The 16307-nt window shown below is 46.7% G+C and overlaps 1 protein-coding gene across 1 annotated transcript; it reads right to left on the reverse strand.

Annotated features, from left to right (window-relative positions):
* Nucleotides 1–2754: 2754 nt before the first annotated feature.
* On the reverse strand, nucleotides 2755–15288 carry LOC116947480 (zinc finger and BTB domain-containing protein 39-like). Its single transcript, XM_076070627.1, has 2 exons — nucleotides 13478–15288; nucleotides 2755–12403 (listed from the first exon to the last, which is right to left on the reverse strand). Exon 2 carries the CDS (start codon nucleotides 12047–12049, stop codon nucleotides 10307–10309), a length of 1743 nt encoding a protein of 580 aa, XP_075926742.1. The 5' UTR covers nucleotides 12050–12403; nucleotides 13478–15288; the 3' UTR covers nucleotides 2755–10306.
* Nucleotides 15289–16307: the final 1019 nt, after the last annotated feature.

Below are 16307 nucleotides of genomic sequence, written 5' to 3' on the forward strand. Positions count from 1 at the left end.
CATGGCCGGCCTGCTCTAGACCAATTCTTCGACCACATCAATTCCATACACCCAGCCATCAGATTTACCATGGAAGTCGAAATAGATGGCAAGATACCTTTTTTGGATGTCCTAATTAAAAAGAGACCTGATGGTTCAATGAGCCACTCTGTATACAGGAAAGCTACCCATACGGATGCTTATCTGAAACCGGATTCCCACCACCATCCATCACAGAAGAATTCTCTCATCAAGACTCTGTATCATAGAGCCCAATGCATATCCGACCAGGAACACATAAGCAGTGAACTCAAGCACGTACACCAAGCTCTTAGGGCTAATGGTTACTCCGACTATACAATCCGCAAAGCTATCACTCAAACCATGAAGAACCCTCTTGAGGAGCCTTTCAAAACCATCACTTTACCCTACATTGCGGGGATCACAAAAAAGATCTCCAAAATCTTGAATAAACACAAGATCCAGGTCCGTTTCAACACATTACATAAAATCCGTGATCTGGTTCCGTCTGTAAAAGATGTGATTCCGGACATACAATACCCTGGTGTCTACAAACTAAGTTGCCTCTGTGGTAGTAGTTACATTGGAGAAACCAAACGCCATGTCTCGGACCGCATTCGTGAACATAAAGCAGACCTTAAACACGGTAGGACCAACACCTCGGCCGTAGCAGATCATTGTTCTAATTCAGTAGGCTCACATGCCATTGACTTTTCCAAGACGGAGGTTCTTTGTAAGCCATCTGGCTTCCATGAGAGATTCGTTCATGAGGCTATCCACATATACAAGCACAGAGACAATTTCAACCGAGAAGATGGATTATATCTTAGCAATCATTGGAAAGATTTGATAAATCATTTCAGTTCTTGATTGATTGTTCACGCTTACAGTGGCTTTCAGACAGCATACATTATAAAAAAATTTCGTCTCCCCCCTCCTCTTTTCAAAAAAAAAAATAGATGGACTAGTCCTGGGCAAACTGCCAATCGCTGCGCGTGACGCCAACGTTTTATAAATAAATAAATGTGCCGTTTTTAAAAATAAATTTATGCAAACCGACACACCTGATGATGACCGTTTGAGTTATGGTCGAAACGTCGTGAGAATTTTTTTATTGTTTTATATATATTTTGTTATTTTGTTGTTTCTCTTCAACGTGACTTTACCGAAAAAACTAAGAATACATACCAGTTAATGATATAATTGCCCAAGTAGACGTTGCTCTCAGGGGCCTGGGTCACATCGCTGCAGACGTAGCAAGATCTGAAATCGCTGCAACCCTCAAAAAGCTAAGATGCCAGCTAGCAATCTCAGCAAAGATGAGCGTTTTGAATTATATAAATTAAAAAAGAGGAATGATATTGTAGTCCTCTCAGCTGACAAAGGCAATGCTACTGTCATCATGGATAAAATAGAATACAACAACAAAATTAAAGAATTTCTCGACGATGGTAGTTATACAAAAATAAAAAGAGATCCCACCAACAGCCTTGTCACACAAACCAACAAAATAATTTCTGATTCAACCGCATTAATTGATCAATCTAAACAGTTTTCATTGAAACCTTCTGCTGCCAGGCCACCAAGATTATACGACTTACCAAAAATACATAAAGTAGATACACCCCTTCGTCCCATAGTCTCTACTATCGGCTCCCCCACCTACAAACTAGCTCGTTTTTTGTCTGAAATCCTGCGTCCTTTCACTGGAAAGACCACCTCTGCGGTACAAAATTCTACTCACCTGGTATCGACAATCAAGGGTATTTCCCTGTCCCCAGACGACCTGCTTGTCAGTTTTGATGTAGTTTCCTTATTCACCAAGGTTCCTGTACCTGACACCATTGCAATCATTGAAGACTTGGTTCATCAAGGACTAAACAGTGAGGTACCCCCCCTGGTGAGACACTGTTTAACCAATACATACTTCACTTGGAATGGAACTTTCTACAAACAAACTGAGGGCACCCCAATGGGCATCCCCCTTTCTCCAGTTATAGCTAACATTTTCATGGAGAAATTTGAGACTGACGCCATCCAGACTGCCACTCTGCGCCCAACCTTATGGAAGAGGTATGTGGATTACACTTTTGTCATCTGGCCACATGGCCGGCCTGCTCTAGACCAATTCTTCGACCACATCAATTCCATACACCCAGCCATCAGATTTACCATGCAAGTCGAAGTAGATGGCAAGATACCTTTTTTGGATGTCCTAATTAAAAATAGACCTGATGGTTCAATGAGCCACTCTGTCTACAGGAAAGCTACCCATTCGGATGCTTATCTGAAACCGGATTCCCACCACCATCCATCACAGAAGAATTCTCTCATCAAGACTCTGTATCATAGAGCCCAATGCATATCCGACCAGGAACACATAAGCAGTGAACTCAAGCACGTACACCAAGCTCTTAGGGCTAATGGTTACTCCGACTATACAATCCGCAAAGCTATCACTCAAACCATGAAGAACCCTCTTGAGGAGCCTTTCAAAACCATCACTTTACCCTACATTGCGGGGATCACAAAAAAGATCTCCAAAATCTTGAATAAACACAAGATCCAGGTCCGTTTCAACACATTACATAAAATCCGTGATCTGGTTCCGTCTGTAAAAGATGTGATTCCGGACATACAATACCCTGGTGTCTACAAACTAAGTTGCCTCTCTGGTAGTAGTTACATTGGAGAAACCAAACGCCATGTCTCGGACCGCATTCGTGAACACAAAGCAGACCTTAAACACGGTAGGACCAACACCTTGGCCGTGGCAGATCATTGTTATAATTCAGTAGGCTCACATGACATTGACTTTTCCAAGACAGAGGTTCTTTGTAAGCCATCTGGCTACCATGAGAGATTCGTTCATGAGGCTATCCACATATACAAGCACAGAGACAATTTCAACCGAGAAGATGGATTCTATCTTAGCAATCATTGGAAAGATTTGATAAACCATTTCAGGTCTTAATTGATTGTTCACGCTTACAGTGGCTTTCAGACAGCATACATTATAAAAAAAATTCGTCTCCCCCCTCCTCTTTTCAGAATATAGATGGACTAGTCCTAAATAAACTGCCAAATCGTTGTGCGTGGCGCTAACGGTTTTTTATAAATAAATAAATGCGCCGTTTAAAAATACATTTATGCAAATCAAGACACCTGAAGACGACCGTTTGAGTTATGGTCGAAACGTCGTGAGAATTTTTTTGTTTTATATATATTTTATTATTTTGTTGTTTCCCTTCAACGTGACTTCACCGAAAAAACTAAGAATATGAACACAAAGCTTGTTTAGTAAAAAAAACACATTTATTAACATTATTAAACGCTTACTACACAATCTAACATGCACACACAATATGTTTTACCCGCCACGCTCTTGTGTACACAACACAAATATGAGATGGTTCTGACAGCTTAACGCACCGGGTGTGACGCTACACCACATCCCGGTGTTGGCGTCACACGCACACACACAAACACTGTTGTGACGAAGGCAAGGAACCACCGGGGGGGGAAAAAAGTCGTCTTGAGTTCTGTTTCACGAGTTCTGTTGCACGAGCCCTAAGTTGGGAATAGTGCGATGTTGCGAGGTGGAGGGTGGTGCATGAGATTCGATGGGATGGACAGCTGCTTGAGCCATGGCGGAGCCAGTGAGGGTGGGGTGGCACGTGCCCCCCCAATGATCCGATCGAAATCTCTCATTTCGATCGGTTCATTGGGGTTTATTAGTAATAAATCAGCATTTTGCGACCCCCACTGCCACTGTGTAGCATATTATTATGTGCTAGGGACTCTATGAGATGATAGGACAATAGTCTGAGTCCATAATTGGCAATAAGTAACGGCAAAGCAGTTATAAGTGACTCAGAATTGTGCGCAGTTGCGTCTACAACAGCACACGACTTCCCTGAAGGCATCAACACCTTCAGCGAGCGCGATGCCAATCACACACGGTTCGAATTCGACCCTCGATCGATGGCTGCGCCATCGCCGCACACGCGTCGAATAAAAACAAGGGACAACTCCTTACTTACTAACAACCATATGATTTTTCATTGCTGGAGGGGTTGCCCCCCCCCCCTACCTAAAATACTGGCTCCGCCATTGAGCAGGACCATTACGACAAACACCCGTTTGAAAATCACCCCATCCATATTGTACTCTGCCTATTGACAAATGTCAGGAATAAGTCAGTCTGCACTATTTTCTCCGACATTCGCAGCCTTTTCCCTTCTCTTCAGGTCAATATCTTCCTTGGATTCGTACAACTAAATCTTCTTCCTCCTCCTGCCTCTTGTTATCTCACCTTCTATTAATCCCTCCAACGCTTCTCTTCTCAAAATGTCACCTTGCGTTAACATTCTTAACCCTGTTGTTTTCCCGATTGTCTGAAGCCGAGATATGTTCTCTTGTATTATTCCATTTCGTGTCTTTCTGTTCAGCTGCAATCCTCATCAGGTGCTTGTGTTGCGATCGAAACGTCGTGATTTTTTTATTTTTATTTTCTACCTACGTGACTTTACCGAAAGAACCAAAGAGTATGGATTCCTGCAGTCACGAAAGCTTCAAATCAAGACTGTCAAGGTAACATAATTTAATAACCTGTTCTAGTCGCATACCATTAACCCAGACGTCCATCCTACATCCTCCCATGCCTTTACACGCTCATTGCTGGCTTTCCCCATATTGATCCGTATGTCAAATTATATTGCTATTTCAATCTGAAGGGTTACCGTTCGTATAATTTATCCAGTAATTCCATCACAGATTTATCAAATACAAAGATCCCTTTAGTCCCCCCCCCCCCCCCCCCCACCAAATCTTGACAGCTTAAACCCCATGCTTCTTGCACCATCGCTTCCGAGTATTCGTTGAATTGAAGAGGCGAGGATAAGCAAGCCTTGTCCGACTCCTCTTCCAATAATTAGCTTCTCCGATCACAGCTGTCTGTCGCATATATGATGTCAACCGTCTGTCAAGTCTACTCCAATCCTGTTCAGCACTTACATGAGCTTTAGCTATCTAAGAAAAGTTTTTTTTTTATTGAAATGTGACACGCATAAGCGCTTCTTTAACGTTTCCTAGGCTCAATTCCAAAATTATTAACTTCAATCGCTTCCCAAATTCCACGCACTTTCCTGGATACACATTGACCCATTTTTATTCCGCTGAGCTCCCAATGGGCCCAGGTTGCTGCAGGGGGGCTCTGCAGGAGGCGCTGGTGAAGGATAACAACGATTTGCGCCGCCACGGTGTACCGCAGATTACAGGGAAAGCGTGGCACACACATCACTCGCCGCTCCATTAAACCACAATAATTTAGCGGATGTTACGTATGTGTGTACGTATAGTAAACTTCTTTCGCAATGTACGTTAGCCAGCCGTGCTTATCGGAGGTGCAGACTTTATGATTTTTTTCCATATTCAAATGGAGCAAATGTACGACACGGGTCTATGTTAAAGGATTTTTTTGTCCATTATTTTTGTACATCAAGTATTAAAAGGCCATAAAACCCATGACTACTGCACAGATCACGTCAGCGCAGCTAGCCTGTGCCGGTGCATGACCATTTGTCAAAATTAGCAAAATAAACATTCCCCATCACCGACCTTCCCTGCCTGCAGCACCGCCGCCTTCACCGTGTAGCTTCACTTTCCCCCCTCTCTGCGGGAACCTTTTGACCACGTAGAGCGCTGCTGCCGCCTTTGCTTATCTGCAGATGCGCTTCTCTCTGCACTTCAGAGCGCACCTTGAGAATAACTCAAGAGCGTATTATGCAGTAAAAAAATAGAGTTTTTTTTAAAATATTAAAATTACAATAGAATAATGAGATAATACATTACAATTATTCCGAGGATGCCTGCAACGTGTTGTGCCTCTATTACGGGAGGGTAATGATCTGCTCGCGGAAGAGATTCGATACTCCGCGGACTCCGGAGAGAGTTGCGAGCAAGAGGTAATCCGCGAGTCACAGGGACTTCGCAGATTATGTAGCTTGCCGTACGTACTCTTCTGCCGTTGCTACCATTTATGTAGATATCGTATTTCAATTATTCTGTACAATACTTTCAGTGTTATTTTAGAAGTATATGGAAATACACTCAAACAGGCCAGAGAACTCGTAGAGCCGTTAAATACAATAAAATACTTCTGACATTTGAACTCCCATTATATCTACAACTAAATTCTCAAATGCCTGATGTATAGATATATTTTTTTTAAATCAATTAAGCTCCTGAAAAGATAATCATTATATGTATGTATCTTACACTCATCGAGTTCATGTTCATTTAAGTAATGTTAGACGTGATAATACAAATCAAGTGACTAGCTTATATCTTGATTTGAAGCTTTCGTGACTGCAGGAATCCATACTCTTTGGTTCTTTCGGTAAAGTCACGTAGGTAGAACAATAATATATCACGACGTTTCGATCGCAACACAAGCAATCGTCATCAGGTGAGACAACTACAGTTTTGACACCTGATGACGATTGCTTGTGTTGCGATTGAAACGTCGTGATCTATTATTTTTCTACCTACGTGACTTCACCCAAAGAACCAAAGAGTATAGCTGATATCTGCCTGGTGGGAGGGGACAAGACTGCTCGTCGACACAACCGCACTGCTTGTGGTCCTGGCCCAGCGCCTGACTTGAACCACGCCGAGGTCTCTGTAATGGCTGAGGCAGTGTTTTGGTGGCGAACGTTGCATCACACACCATTCGTTGCCCCTGAGCGGGCAAGCTAAAATAAAAACATTGCCCAGCGCTGCTGTTAGCAATCGCAAAGTTTGTGTAAAACGCCGAGACTGTAAACGTCGCATCATGTCCCAATCAAGTCCCGACGAAATCGCTGTGACCTAACAATGGAAAGAGTGAGGTATCTACCATTGGCGAGTCTAAAATGGTAACACCAAGAAGTCGCGTTACAGAGTAAAAAAACGGGCACGTCTGTACAAGATCGCATATGTGTTTTTGGGTTGTACGCCACGTTGGTCGGCGTGACGTCCGACACCACGATGGACAACACACCGTCCAAGCTGAAACATGCGTTGGGAGAGATATGCTGCGCAACTACTAAGTCCCACGCCGTCGTGGATGTGTTTTATAAGTTGGCAGTACAGGTGGTGTAGAGGAATCACTGTGAGTTGAGAGTGAGGGGTTTTGTGTGGCAAGCCTACCAGCTGAGACCAGTTATAAAGGGAAAACCAGTCTGGGCGGGTTGGGGACTCCCTATAAAAGGCAGCTCAGTCGGGCGAGGAGGCAGAAAGCAGCAACTCTACGGCCCTCCAGTCTTTTTGTAAGAAGAAGAACAGTAGCAGCACCACAGCAGCAGTACCAGCGAGACGGAAGTGAGCAGGGATAGGTCTAACTCCCAGCTGTATGGAATGTACGCATTCACTGGGGGCACACTTTGCCTAAAACATGTAGTGCAAACTTGCACACCGAGACTTCACATGCGGCTTTCCCCCTCCACCTGTTTCGTGTGGTTTGCAGCGGTCCCGCGGTGGGACAGGGTGCAGAGGTAGCAGCACTGCGACTGCACAGCGGGCAAAGCAGGGGGTGTTGGGAGGACCCGGAGCAGCAAGCGGGGAGATAACAAACCCTGGCTCTCAACCTCCTTCAACTCGGCGTCGACTTGAGGCTGTGTGGCAGACTTTGCTGTGGCTCCAGAATGTGTGTGGGCTGGGTGCATGTAATATAGCTGCGAGAAGCATGGTGTAAGACAACCACTCGTATTAATGAACTTTAAGTACAGTGGTGCTGAAGGTCACGGATATTGTAGCAATAAGGCGGGGCTTGTCATCGCTGGGGGTGTGGCTAAATCGCCAGAACCACACCTCTCATAATTAAAGGTGAGCTCAAACCTTTCAATCTGAGTCAGCCTTGGGTTGTGCCCTCGCCTCCCAACAATCACCAACCTCCCCACACCATACTTCCTCCTGGTGGACTTAATTAAATTTTGTGACGCCAGAATCGGTTACCCGTCGTCACATTAATGGGGGCTCGTTCGGGATCAGGACAATTGTGGGTTCAATGTGGACTGAGCTTGCCTTGGCCTCGTGTATCTCCGAGCATAGCAATTAGGGTATTGCTGGACTACTCTGATCCGGCCGAGGTGTCGGCCTGTCCATAGTCCACCAGTGGAATTGCGTTTGGTGATTTGTTGGTATTGGGCTGTGAGACCACAAGAAACCTCTTGCATAATGGATACTAGAGAGGTGGTGGAGACAGCAATGGCAGCAGGTTTGCAAGGGGGGCAAGACCTGGAGATGTTTCTCTGGGATGAAAGAGTTGCAAAAAGATGGTGAGAGATGGAAAAGGAAGCCGTGATGATTTCTTTAGAAAGGGAGAATGTTAAGGATAAACAAAGCAGATGATAGAGCTCGAAAAGCTCTAAAGGGAAAAGGGGGAGAGGAAATGGCACGGGAATTTAAAGCCTTAGAAAGGGGTGATTGCTTAAAGAGGGAAGCTGTTGAAGGCGAAAATAGAACAGATTGAGTTAGAACTCAAGAAACTGAGTCTGGGTGCAACCATTTCAATGGGACCAGCTCCTGGGAAAAGCACTGTACCAAAGCTCCCAAAGTTCGATGAGACAAAGGATCAGATTAACAAAAAAAATAGATTTGAAAGGTATGCAGTGCTATGGTTGGCCTGTATCTGATTTGGCAATTAATTTGAGTGCCTTGCTAAGTGGTAAAGCTCTCATGGTGTATCACCAACTCGGTAGGGAAGAGGCCTCTGATTACAAACATTTTAAAGCAGCCTTGTTAGAGGTATGCTTTCACTGAGGACGACTTCAGAACTAAATTTCCGCAAAGTTAGGCCAGAGAAGGGTGAAAGTTTTGGCCAATTCATAGTGAGACATCTTGCATGTGTGATCAGAAATGGAAGATCAGACCTGCTGGAAAAAAATCCAGATTACACACAGGATTGGTGGGACAGCTATTAGACAGAAAAGGGCCAGTATGCAACACTGGAGGATGGGTCAGACTTACCAGTCCTTGGGATGTGGGAGGATAAAAGGTATCCAACACAACCAGGTTATATTCAGATTGGGCGAGGATGACAGCGTGACTGTTGAGACAGGGTGTAGTGGTGTAGTGATTGACAGGCACCTATTAACAGATGACTTTACAGGGGGACATAGCATGTCTTTTGATGGAACGGCAAGATGATGTCCCATAGCAGAGGTGGAAATCGTCTCGCCATATCTACGTGGTAGAGAACGGGTTATCTGCATGGAACACTCTCTATTTGAAGTTGTAGTGGGCCATATGAAGGGTGTGCGACAGCCCGAGGATCCAGATTCATCTCACTGGCTTCAGGGTGGTAAGGTAGAGACAGAAATCACGCAGGCCGCCATTACACGTGCACAAGTTAGGGGGGAGAAGGGCAGCAAGAAAGCCTTTGAAGGTGCCTCGTGGCATGGGTCCAGAAGTGATGGCTGAGGTCTTCAGAAACTGGACATCAGCCCAACATTTTGGTGGGAACATGCACGACAGGTTAAAACCTGCTTATCTGGAAAGGACATTACATCTACGATGATCATTCGCAATGGACTTCTCTACAGAGAGTTCGAGCATCCGAGTGTAGAGAACAGCAGATTGTTGACAGGTCACAAAAGCCAAGTTTGTGGGGAATAATAGCCATTTTCTATACTTTTTTTGAGGCATAAACAATTAGAAATTAACACTTACTACCCAGGAACAAAAATCGTGTTACATAATAATCATTAAGGTGACGTCCTCCAAATGGACCTCCCCCCCCCCCTATTCATAATAACTAGCGGCTGACATCACTCCACATGGCGGGCCGAGGCTCCTCCTCCCCCCTCCTCGGCGTCAACTTACAACCCTCACTACAAAGGCAGAACCCTGACGTCATCACGCGATCTCCGTAACGCTGTTGAGACATCAACATAAAAAGGACGTCATGATCAACAAGGGATTATAACCTTAAAATGAAATAGGTCTGTGTCACTGCACGTGCATTAATGCAATATCACGTCGTGGTCTGCTTTTCGCTTGCAAGCTTCAGATTTACGGCAATACACCCATCCTTGGACAGGCAAAAGGCTAGTAATTAAAGGTGAGCTAAAACCCCTAAATCTAAGAGCCTAGGTTGGTGCCCTCACCTTCCAACAATCAGCACCCTCCACACACCATACTTCCTCCTGGTAAACTTAACTACATTTGTGACACCAGAATTGGTTAGCCACTGTCACAGGAGAGCTGCCAGTGCAACTGCGAAATATCACACAGTAATACTGTATGAGGTTAAATAAAAAAAAGTCTACTCAAGAGGGGGCATGGAGCTGGAGCGAGCCACTCTATTGGCCTCGTCCATGCCGTGGGGACCGTCCCCCCTGGCACTCGATTTCCACAGAGCTGGGAGGCAGGTCCCCCTCTTCTGGTGCTGCTGCAGCAGGCACTGCATGGCGAAGCGCTTCTCGCAAATGGGGCACGCGAACAGGAAGACGCCCACGTGCAGCAGCGCGTGCTTGATGAGGTTGCTCGAGCAGGTGAGCTTCAGGCCGCACACCATGCACAGGAGGTGCTCCAGGTCCACGTGAGAACGAGCGTGACTGCGCAGGTACGCCATCTTCTGGTGCACGGGCAGCCCGCAGATCTGACACGGGGCGTAGCTCGACGCGTGGTGTTCGCCGGAGTCGTCGGGCGGCCGGTACTCGAGGGGCCGCACGAATGGCACGCTGGGCAGCGGCGGAGGCGGTCGCTTCTTGCGGCAATGGTTGAGGTAGTGTAGGGTGAGGCGCGTGAGCGAGAGGAAGGTCTTGCCGCAGTCGTGGCAGGCGAGCACGGTGACTCCGCAGTGCTTGTACACGTGCTGCACCGCGTTGTTGAAGGTGGTGAAGCCACGTCCGCACACGCGGCACTTGAGCGTCTCGCGGTCCACGTGGATGGCCGCGTGCTCCCTTAGCGATGAGATGTTCTCATCCATGGTGTCGCCGCACACCTGGCACTGCACGTGTTCGGCTGCGATTTGCGCCACACCAATCTCGTGCTGCGGTGCTCCCGCCGCGCTCTGCCCCGCGAGCAAATCGCTCGCGCCGGGCTCCGCGCACCCATCTAGGTCTTCACGAGAGCAACCGTCGAGCGCGGCAATGTCCGTCACCCTGAAGCCTCCCGTCTCCTGAGACCGCCCATCAGCCACAGCGAGGCCGGAAACCTGACTGGCATTGGCTCTGGTGCTTTCGGTCCTGGCCACCTTGCAGGGCGGCTCCTCATTCGGTTCAGTCTTCACCTGACAAAGGAACAGTTGCTCCGTGCCAGTGTTTTCTGCTCGGCCACTATCGCTCTCAGAGCAGCGCTTGTCCTCCATCCCCCTGGAGGCAGAGTGAATCCCAGACTCGTCGTCCACGCTGCTTGCGTCCAGCCCGTCGTCCGGCTTGTGACTGCCGCCGGGGACGCCCGCCACGCTGCCACCTTCCATTTCGGCAAAGCGGTTCCTCCACAGTGCCCCCGTGCCATCCTCCAGGAACCCGCGGCCAAATAAATCTGGAGCCAGCCCCTCGGACACCAGCTCGGGGGAGGATCGCAGGTTGGCCTCGACTCCGCCGCCGCCGCAAGGCCTCCCGTCGTAGTCGAAGGCGGCAGACGACGACGCGTTGCCAATCGGGGTCGTCCTCTCATCCGTAAGCAGCGGCCGACACAGCTCCTCCAGCGGCGCGATGCCCAGCGTCCTGGCAGCGTCGTGCAGAGGCCGCAGCTCGTGCGCCCGCGCCCGCGCCGCCCCCTTGTACACGAAGTCCAGCACCAGCTCGAACGTTGCAACGCTCAGGAAGTCGAGGGCGAAGGGGCCCAGGTTGCTGCAAGGGGCTCGGCAGAAGAGGCTGGCAAAGTAAGGGCTGTTGCTGCTCAGCACGGCCTTGTGCGCCAGGTAGCGGCGGCTCTGCACCTCCACAACGGCGTCGCAGAAGGAGCCGGTGTGCCGCATGGCGCTCAGCCGGTGGGTCACGCTGGGCAGCGCACTGGCGCTGCGCAAGTAAAACGCCTCGCCGCTTCTGTCACCGGCCATTGCTGCAGTCTACTCCCGATTTGTACCGATTGCCGTTATTGATATCGGCTGTAATTTTTAGTTGGTATTTACATATATAGTTTTAGTAATTTTACTCGTCACCACTTCACGATTCAGTCTTCTAAATTAGGAACGAGCATTAATATATTTGTAGCCGCAACAAGTTTTACATGCCATTTAATAACGTAACACAGGATTAACAGTACAATGAGGTGCTATTACTAGTGGGTAATGTAATGTTTTCATAGCATAATACCCGATTATACTTTGTTACCAAATACAGTACTGCATCACTAACTGGTATTATTTAATGGAATTGTCAGTCTCCACTCTACCGCCAAACAAGTGCTCAGCCTGCAAAAGATAAACATAATAATCGGACAAATTACAATACATTCTTTATGAAAAACAACAATTTAAATGTATAAAGCGCCCTTAAACAATCGTTCTCGGGGCACTAAAAACAACACCTTACCACTGCTCCCTCAAGATTTTGCAAATGGACATTGCGCAAGTTTGTGAGCGTGGTTAGTGGTGGCGTGAGACCAAGGTGGGGTGCCATGTTATGCGTCCACGTGCAGTTTGAAGTCCACTTCTGAACGGTGGTAGTGTGTCCGTCATGCCCAGACGTGGTGGCTCACACAGATGTGAGTTGTGGTGGTCAGGTGATGACAGTAGAGTAGGTGGGCCCTGACCAGTGACACACTCTTGTCAACCTTGGAGTGCCATCCCTTGGTACACGTCGTGGGTTTGCTCTTGGCACCCAAATCCCCCCCCCACCACCCTCACACAAACCAAACTTACCCCGAAATGCAATTGGCGTGAAAGGCGCACACAGAATGCGTGACGAGACGCGTGCACGCAAGCACATGATACGTGAGACTCGCACACAATGCGTCAGATTCGTACACAATGTGAGACTCATAGAATGCTCGACTCGCACACAATGTGAGTCACAGTGCGTGAGACTCGCACAATGCGTGAGACTCGCACAATGCGTGAGACTCACACACACACAATTTGAGTCGGAATGCGTGAGACGCACAACATGCGAGCCTCACAGAATGCGTCAGATTTCGTACACAATGCGTGAGCCACACACACATATATACAATGCACGAGAGCGTGAGACGTTGACACTGCAACAGTGGAGGTTTCCTGGCCTAACGGAACCCAGGCGGCACGCGAGGCAACTCCCACCACCACAAAAGTAGCAGCAGCAGTAGCAGCAGCAGAGACGAAATTGGTCCCCACTTTAACAAAGACGGCCCCGAGCCCCGGCTTGTGCTGCGGGGTGACGTCTCTACGAGGGAGGGTAAAACGAGCGCGCGGATTCGATGAAAGCCGAACCGTTAAACAGAAACAATTCTAGGCGGCTTAGGTACGGCAACAACAACAAACAACGACGACGACGAAGACTTCACCCACCGACACGCGTGTGGTGGTGGTGGTGCCTCTGCCCGCAATCTTCCTGCCTCTTGGCTGGTGACGTCACAGGCCACCTACGGCAAGTCGCGCGCCTTTTAATGACAACAAAGAGGAACCGCGTTTTTTAAATACCCCCCCTCCTTCGGTAAAGTCACGAAGAAAATAAAATAAATTGATTATAAGTAATAAAATAAACATCATTACCAATTTATTTCAGTAATAAAAAAGAGACAAATCTAAATAAAAAAACAAAAACCACGACGTTTAGATCACAACACAAGCGATGGTCTTCAATAGGAAAGAGGGAAATCCTCACATTTGCTTATTCGTTTCTGCTTTCACGTCCATTGGTACACACAAAATATATTCACGGGTGTTTTTAAAAAAAATACATCAACACTCACATGTGACTATCGTTTTTAATGGAAAAAGAATGGATGATACACTGCAAGATGATAACATATGTACGTTAACAGCTTGAAAAAGTCGAAGAGTCGCCACTTGTTCGCCATCGTTGTCAACACAATGCCTGGAATCTTCTCCAGGTGGTCTGCAGAGCCTGGAGGCAGCAGCACATGTCACGTGGTGTTGTTGCATCTCGGCAGTGTTAACATTTTTTTGAAGCGACCTGTATTTTACGTTTTAAGGAATTAAATGGGGGAGAGGGGGGGGGTCACAAGACATCTAGAACCACAATGTACGGTGATTACCTTTAAAACTAATTGTCTGGTGATGCTGCTGTGTTTGCACAGTGGTGCATAGGGCACAAATAACAACAATAAAAAGCACTCGTAACTAATGCACTCGTATATATAATTTATTTCTAGAGAAACGGAGCTAAAGGCCATTAAGACTACTCTTTAAGCAACTACTACACAGTAGCGGTTAAAAGATTAATCGATTAAATTTCAATGTATTTATCAAGCTCACGATACACGTGTAGAGGCGTTAACTACGCACTGTTGGGTAACCTGCATTGCCACCAGGGCAGTGCAGCGTTACCTCTGGGTACAACGGTTGGGGTCAGACGAAGTGAAGTGGATCGTAGCCACGGTTTGGTAAGAACCAATCAGACTGTTCCACGTGGGAATGTGGGATTGGTTCTACCTGGCCACGAACGAGTATAAGAAGGGTGACCCAACAGAGCGAGAGGAGGTCTCTCTTTACACGAAGACGGAAGCCCAGGCTGAAGACTAGCTAGGACCCTGGACTAGCCTTCCAGCCCTTTTGAGGGCTAAGGCTCGGCACGTCCAGTGGTCAGGACCCACCGGGCCAGCGGTGGGTCAGATAGCCTCCCCTAGGTCCTAGCCGGAGGACTCTAGGCTAGGATAGCAGTAGACGTTTAAGTCCCGCCAAGTCCGGAGGCTGTACCTCCTTAGGTATCAAGGAGGTTAGCGGTAGACGTGCAAGTCCCGCCAAGCTAGGAGGCTGTACCTCCCTAGGGTATCAGGTGAGGGGACTGTATATCCCTCTGTGTGTGTTAAGGATTGTATAAGGAAATAGTACAATAAACAGAGTGTGCCTCCTAAGAAGTCTACTCGTCTTTACAACACTACACACGCATTGAATCGATGTGAGAATCTATTATTATAAAAGCCCGGCGTTCCGTTTGTCCGTCAACTAAAACGATGAGAGCCTTTCGGAAGGCATCAATCAAAAAGTTATAGAAAGTCCCCCCCCTCCCCAGATGTGGAGGTACAACGTTGATCCAACAGGTTTACAAACATTCTTTGGGTCTTTCGGTAAAGCCACGTAGATAGAAAAATAATAGTAAAAATAAATAAAAATAAAGTGAATAAAAATGAAGCCATCCATTTCTACAGACACAATTTCAACCGAGAGGATGGTTATAAACTCAGCAATCATTGGAAAGATGTCATCAACCATTTTCAGTCATTACTTGATTTGTGTTTTTTTGTCAGCCTCCACCATCTGCGGTGTGGGTGTGTGGAGCAAGGTGCAATGATTGCCTGGAGGTCCTTTTGGTGGAGACCCACTAACTGCTTAGTTGTTTCCTACATTAACATTAGCTGCCCCGCCCATGCTGCTGACGCACTTGGGCTACGCCCATCTCTAAACCTTTATAAGCAGTTTGCCTTTAGAGGCTAACCCCCATTTTTCCTGATGACGACCACTTGTGTTGCGATCGAAACGTGGTTTTTGTTTTTATTTTATTCAGGTTAGAACCAGGCTACAGTCTACATTATAGACTGCCAGTACGCTCACTCAGTTTAATAACCATTGCTACAGTCTACATCATAAACTGCCAATACGCTCATTAGCTTAAAGGCTAGTCTACATTATAGACTGCCAGTACACTCACCCAGCTTAATAACCATTGCTACAGTCTACATTAGTGGTTTTTGTTTTTATTATTTTTCTACCTACGTGATTTTACTGAAAGAACCAAAGAATATTTAAATTGTAAATGTTGTAGATTTGCTCTCCAACACACCGGTGTGCTGTATTAGTAACGAATTGGCATGTCCTGGTTTACGTGACAAACCTTACTATCTGGCTATGGCGGGTTTAACGACACATTTATATTTACGCGATCTCACCCAAAAAAACGATCGATATTGGTCGCGAAAGCCAACGTGTAAAACGGATATCTTCAATTGTTTAATACAGTGTTCTGTATGTGACTTTTACCTTAATCAAATTTACCTCAAGTCCAACTTTCCAGTTTTCCTTATTACGTTTTTCTATCACTTTCTGTAGAACATACTAAAAGTGCAACCGTACCAACGTGCCTAAAGATGTAAGTATTTTCTAATTATTATCAGTGTATATAACCCTGCCATGACACGCATTCGAAACATTAAAATCT

Source organism: Petromyzon marinus, chromosome 30, assembly GCF_048934315.1.
Source record: "Petromyzon marinus isolate PM22_M1 ecotype Great Lakes invasive population chromosome 30, UKy_Petmar_22M1.pri1.0, whole genome shotgun sequence".
In the NCBI taxonomy this organism is placed as follows: Eukaryota; Metazoa; Chordata; class Hyperoartia; order Petromyzontiformes; family Petromyzontidae; genus Petromyzon; species Petromyzon marinus.

Excerpts from the sequence above, each read along its gene's own strand:
- LOC116947480 (XM_076070627.1), bottom strand. The coding sequence starts at position 12,049 with ATGGCCGGTGACAGAAGCGGCGAGGCGTTTTACTTGCGCAGCGCCAGT.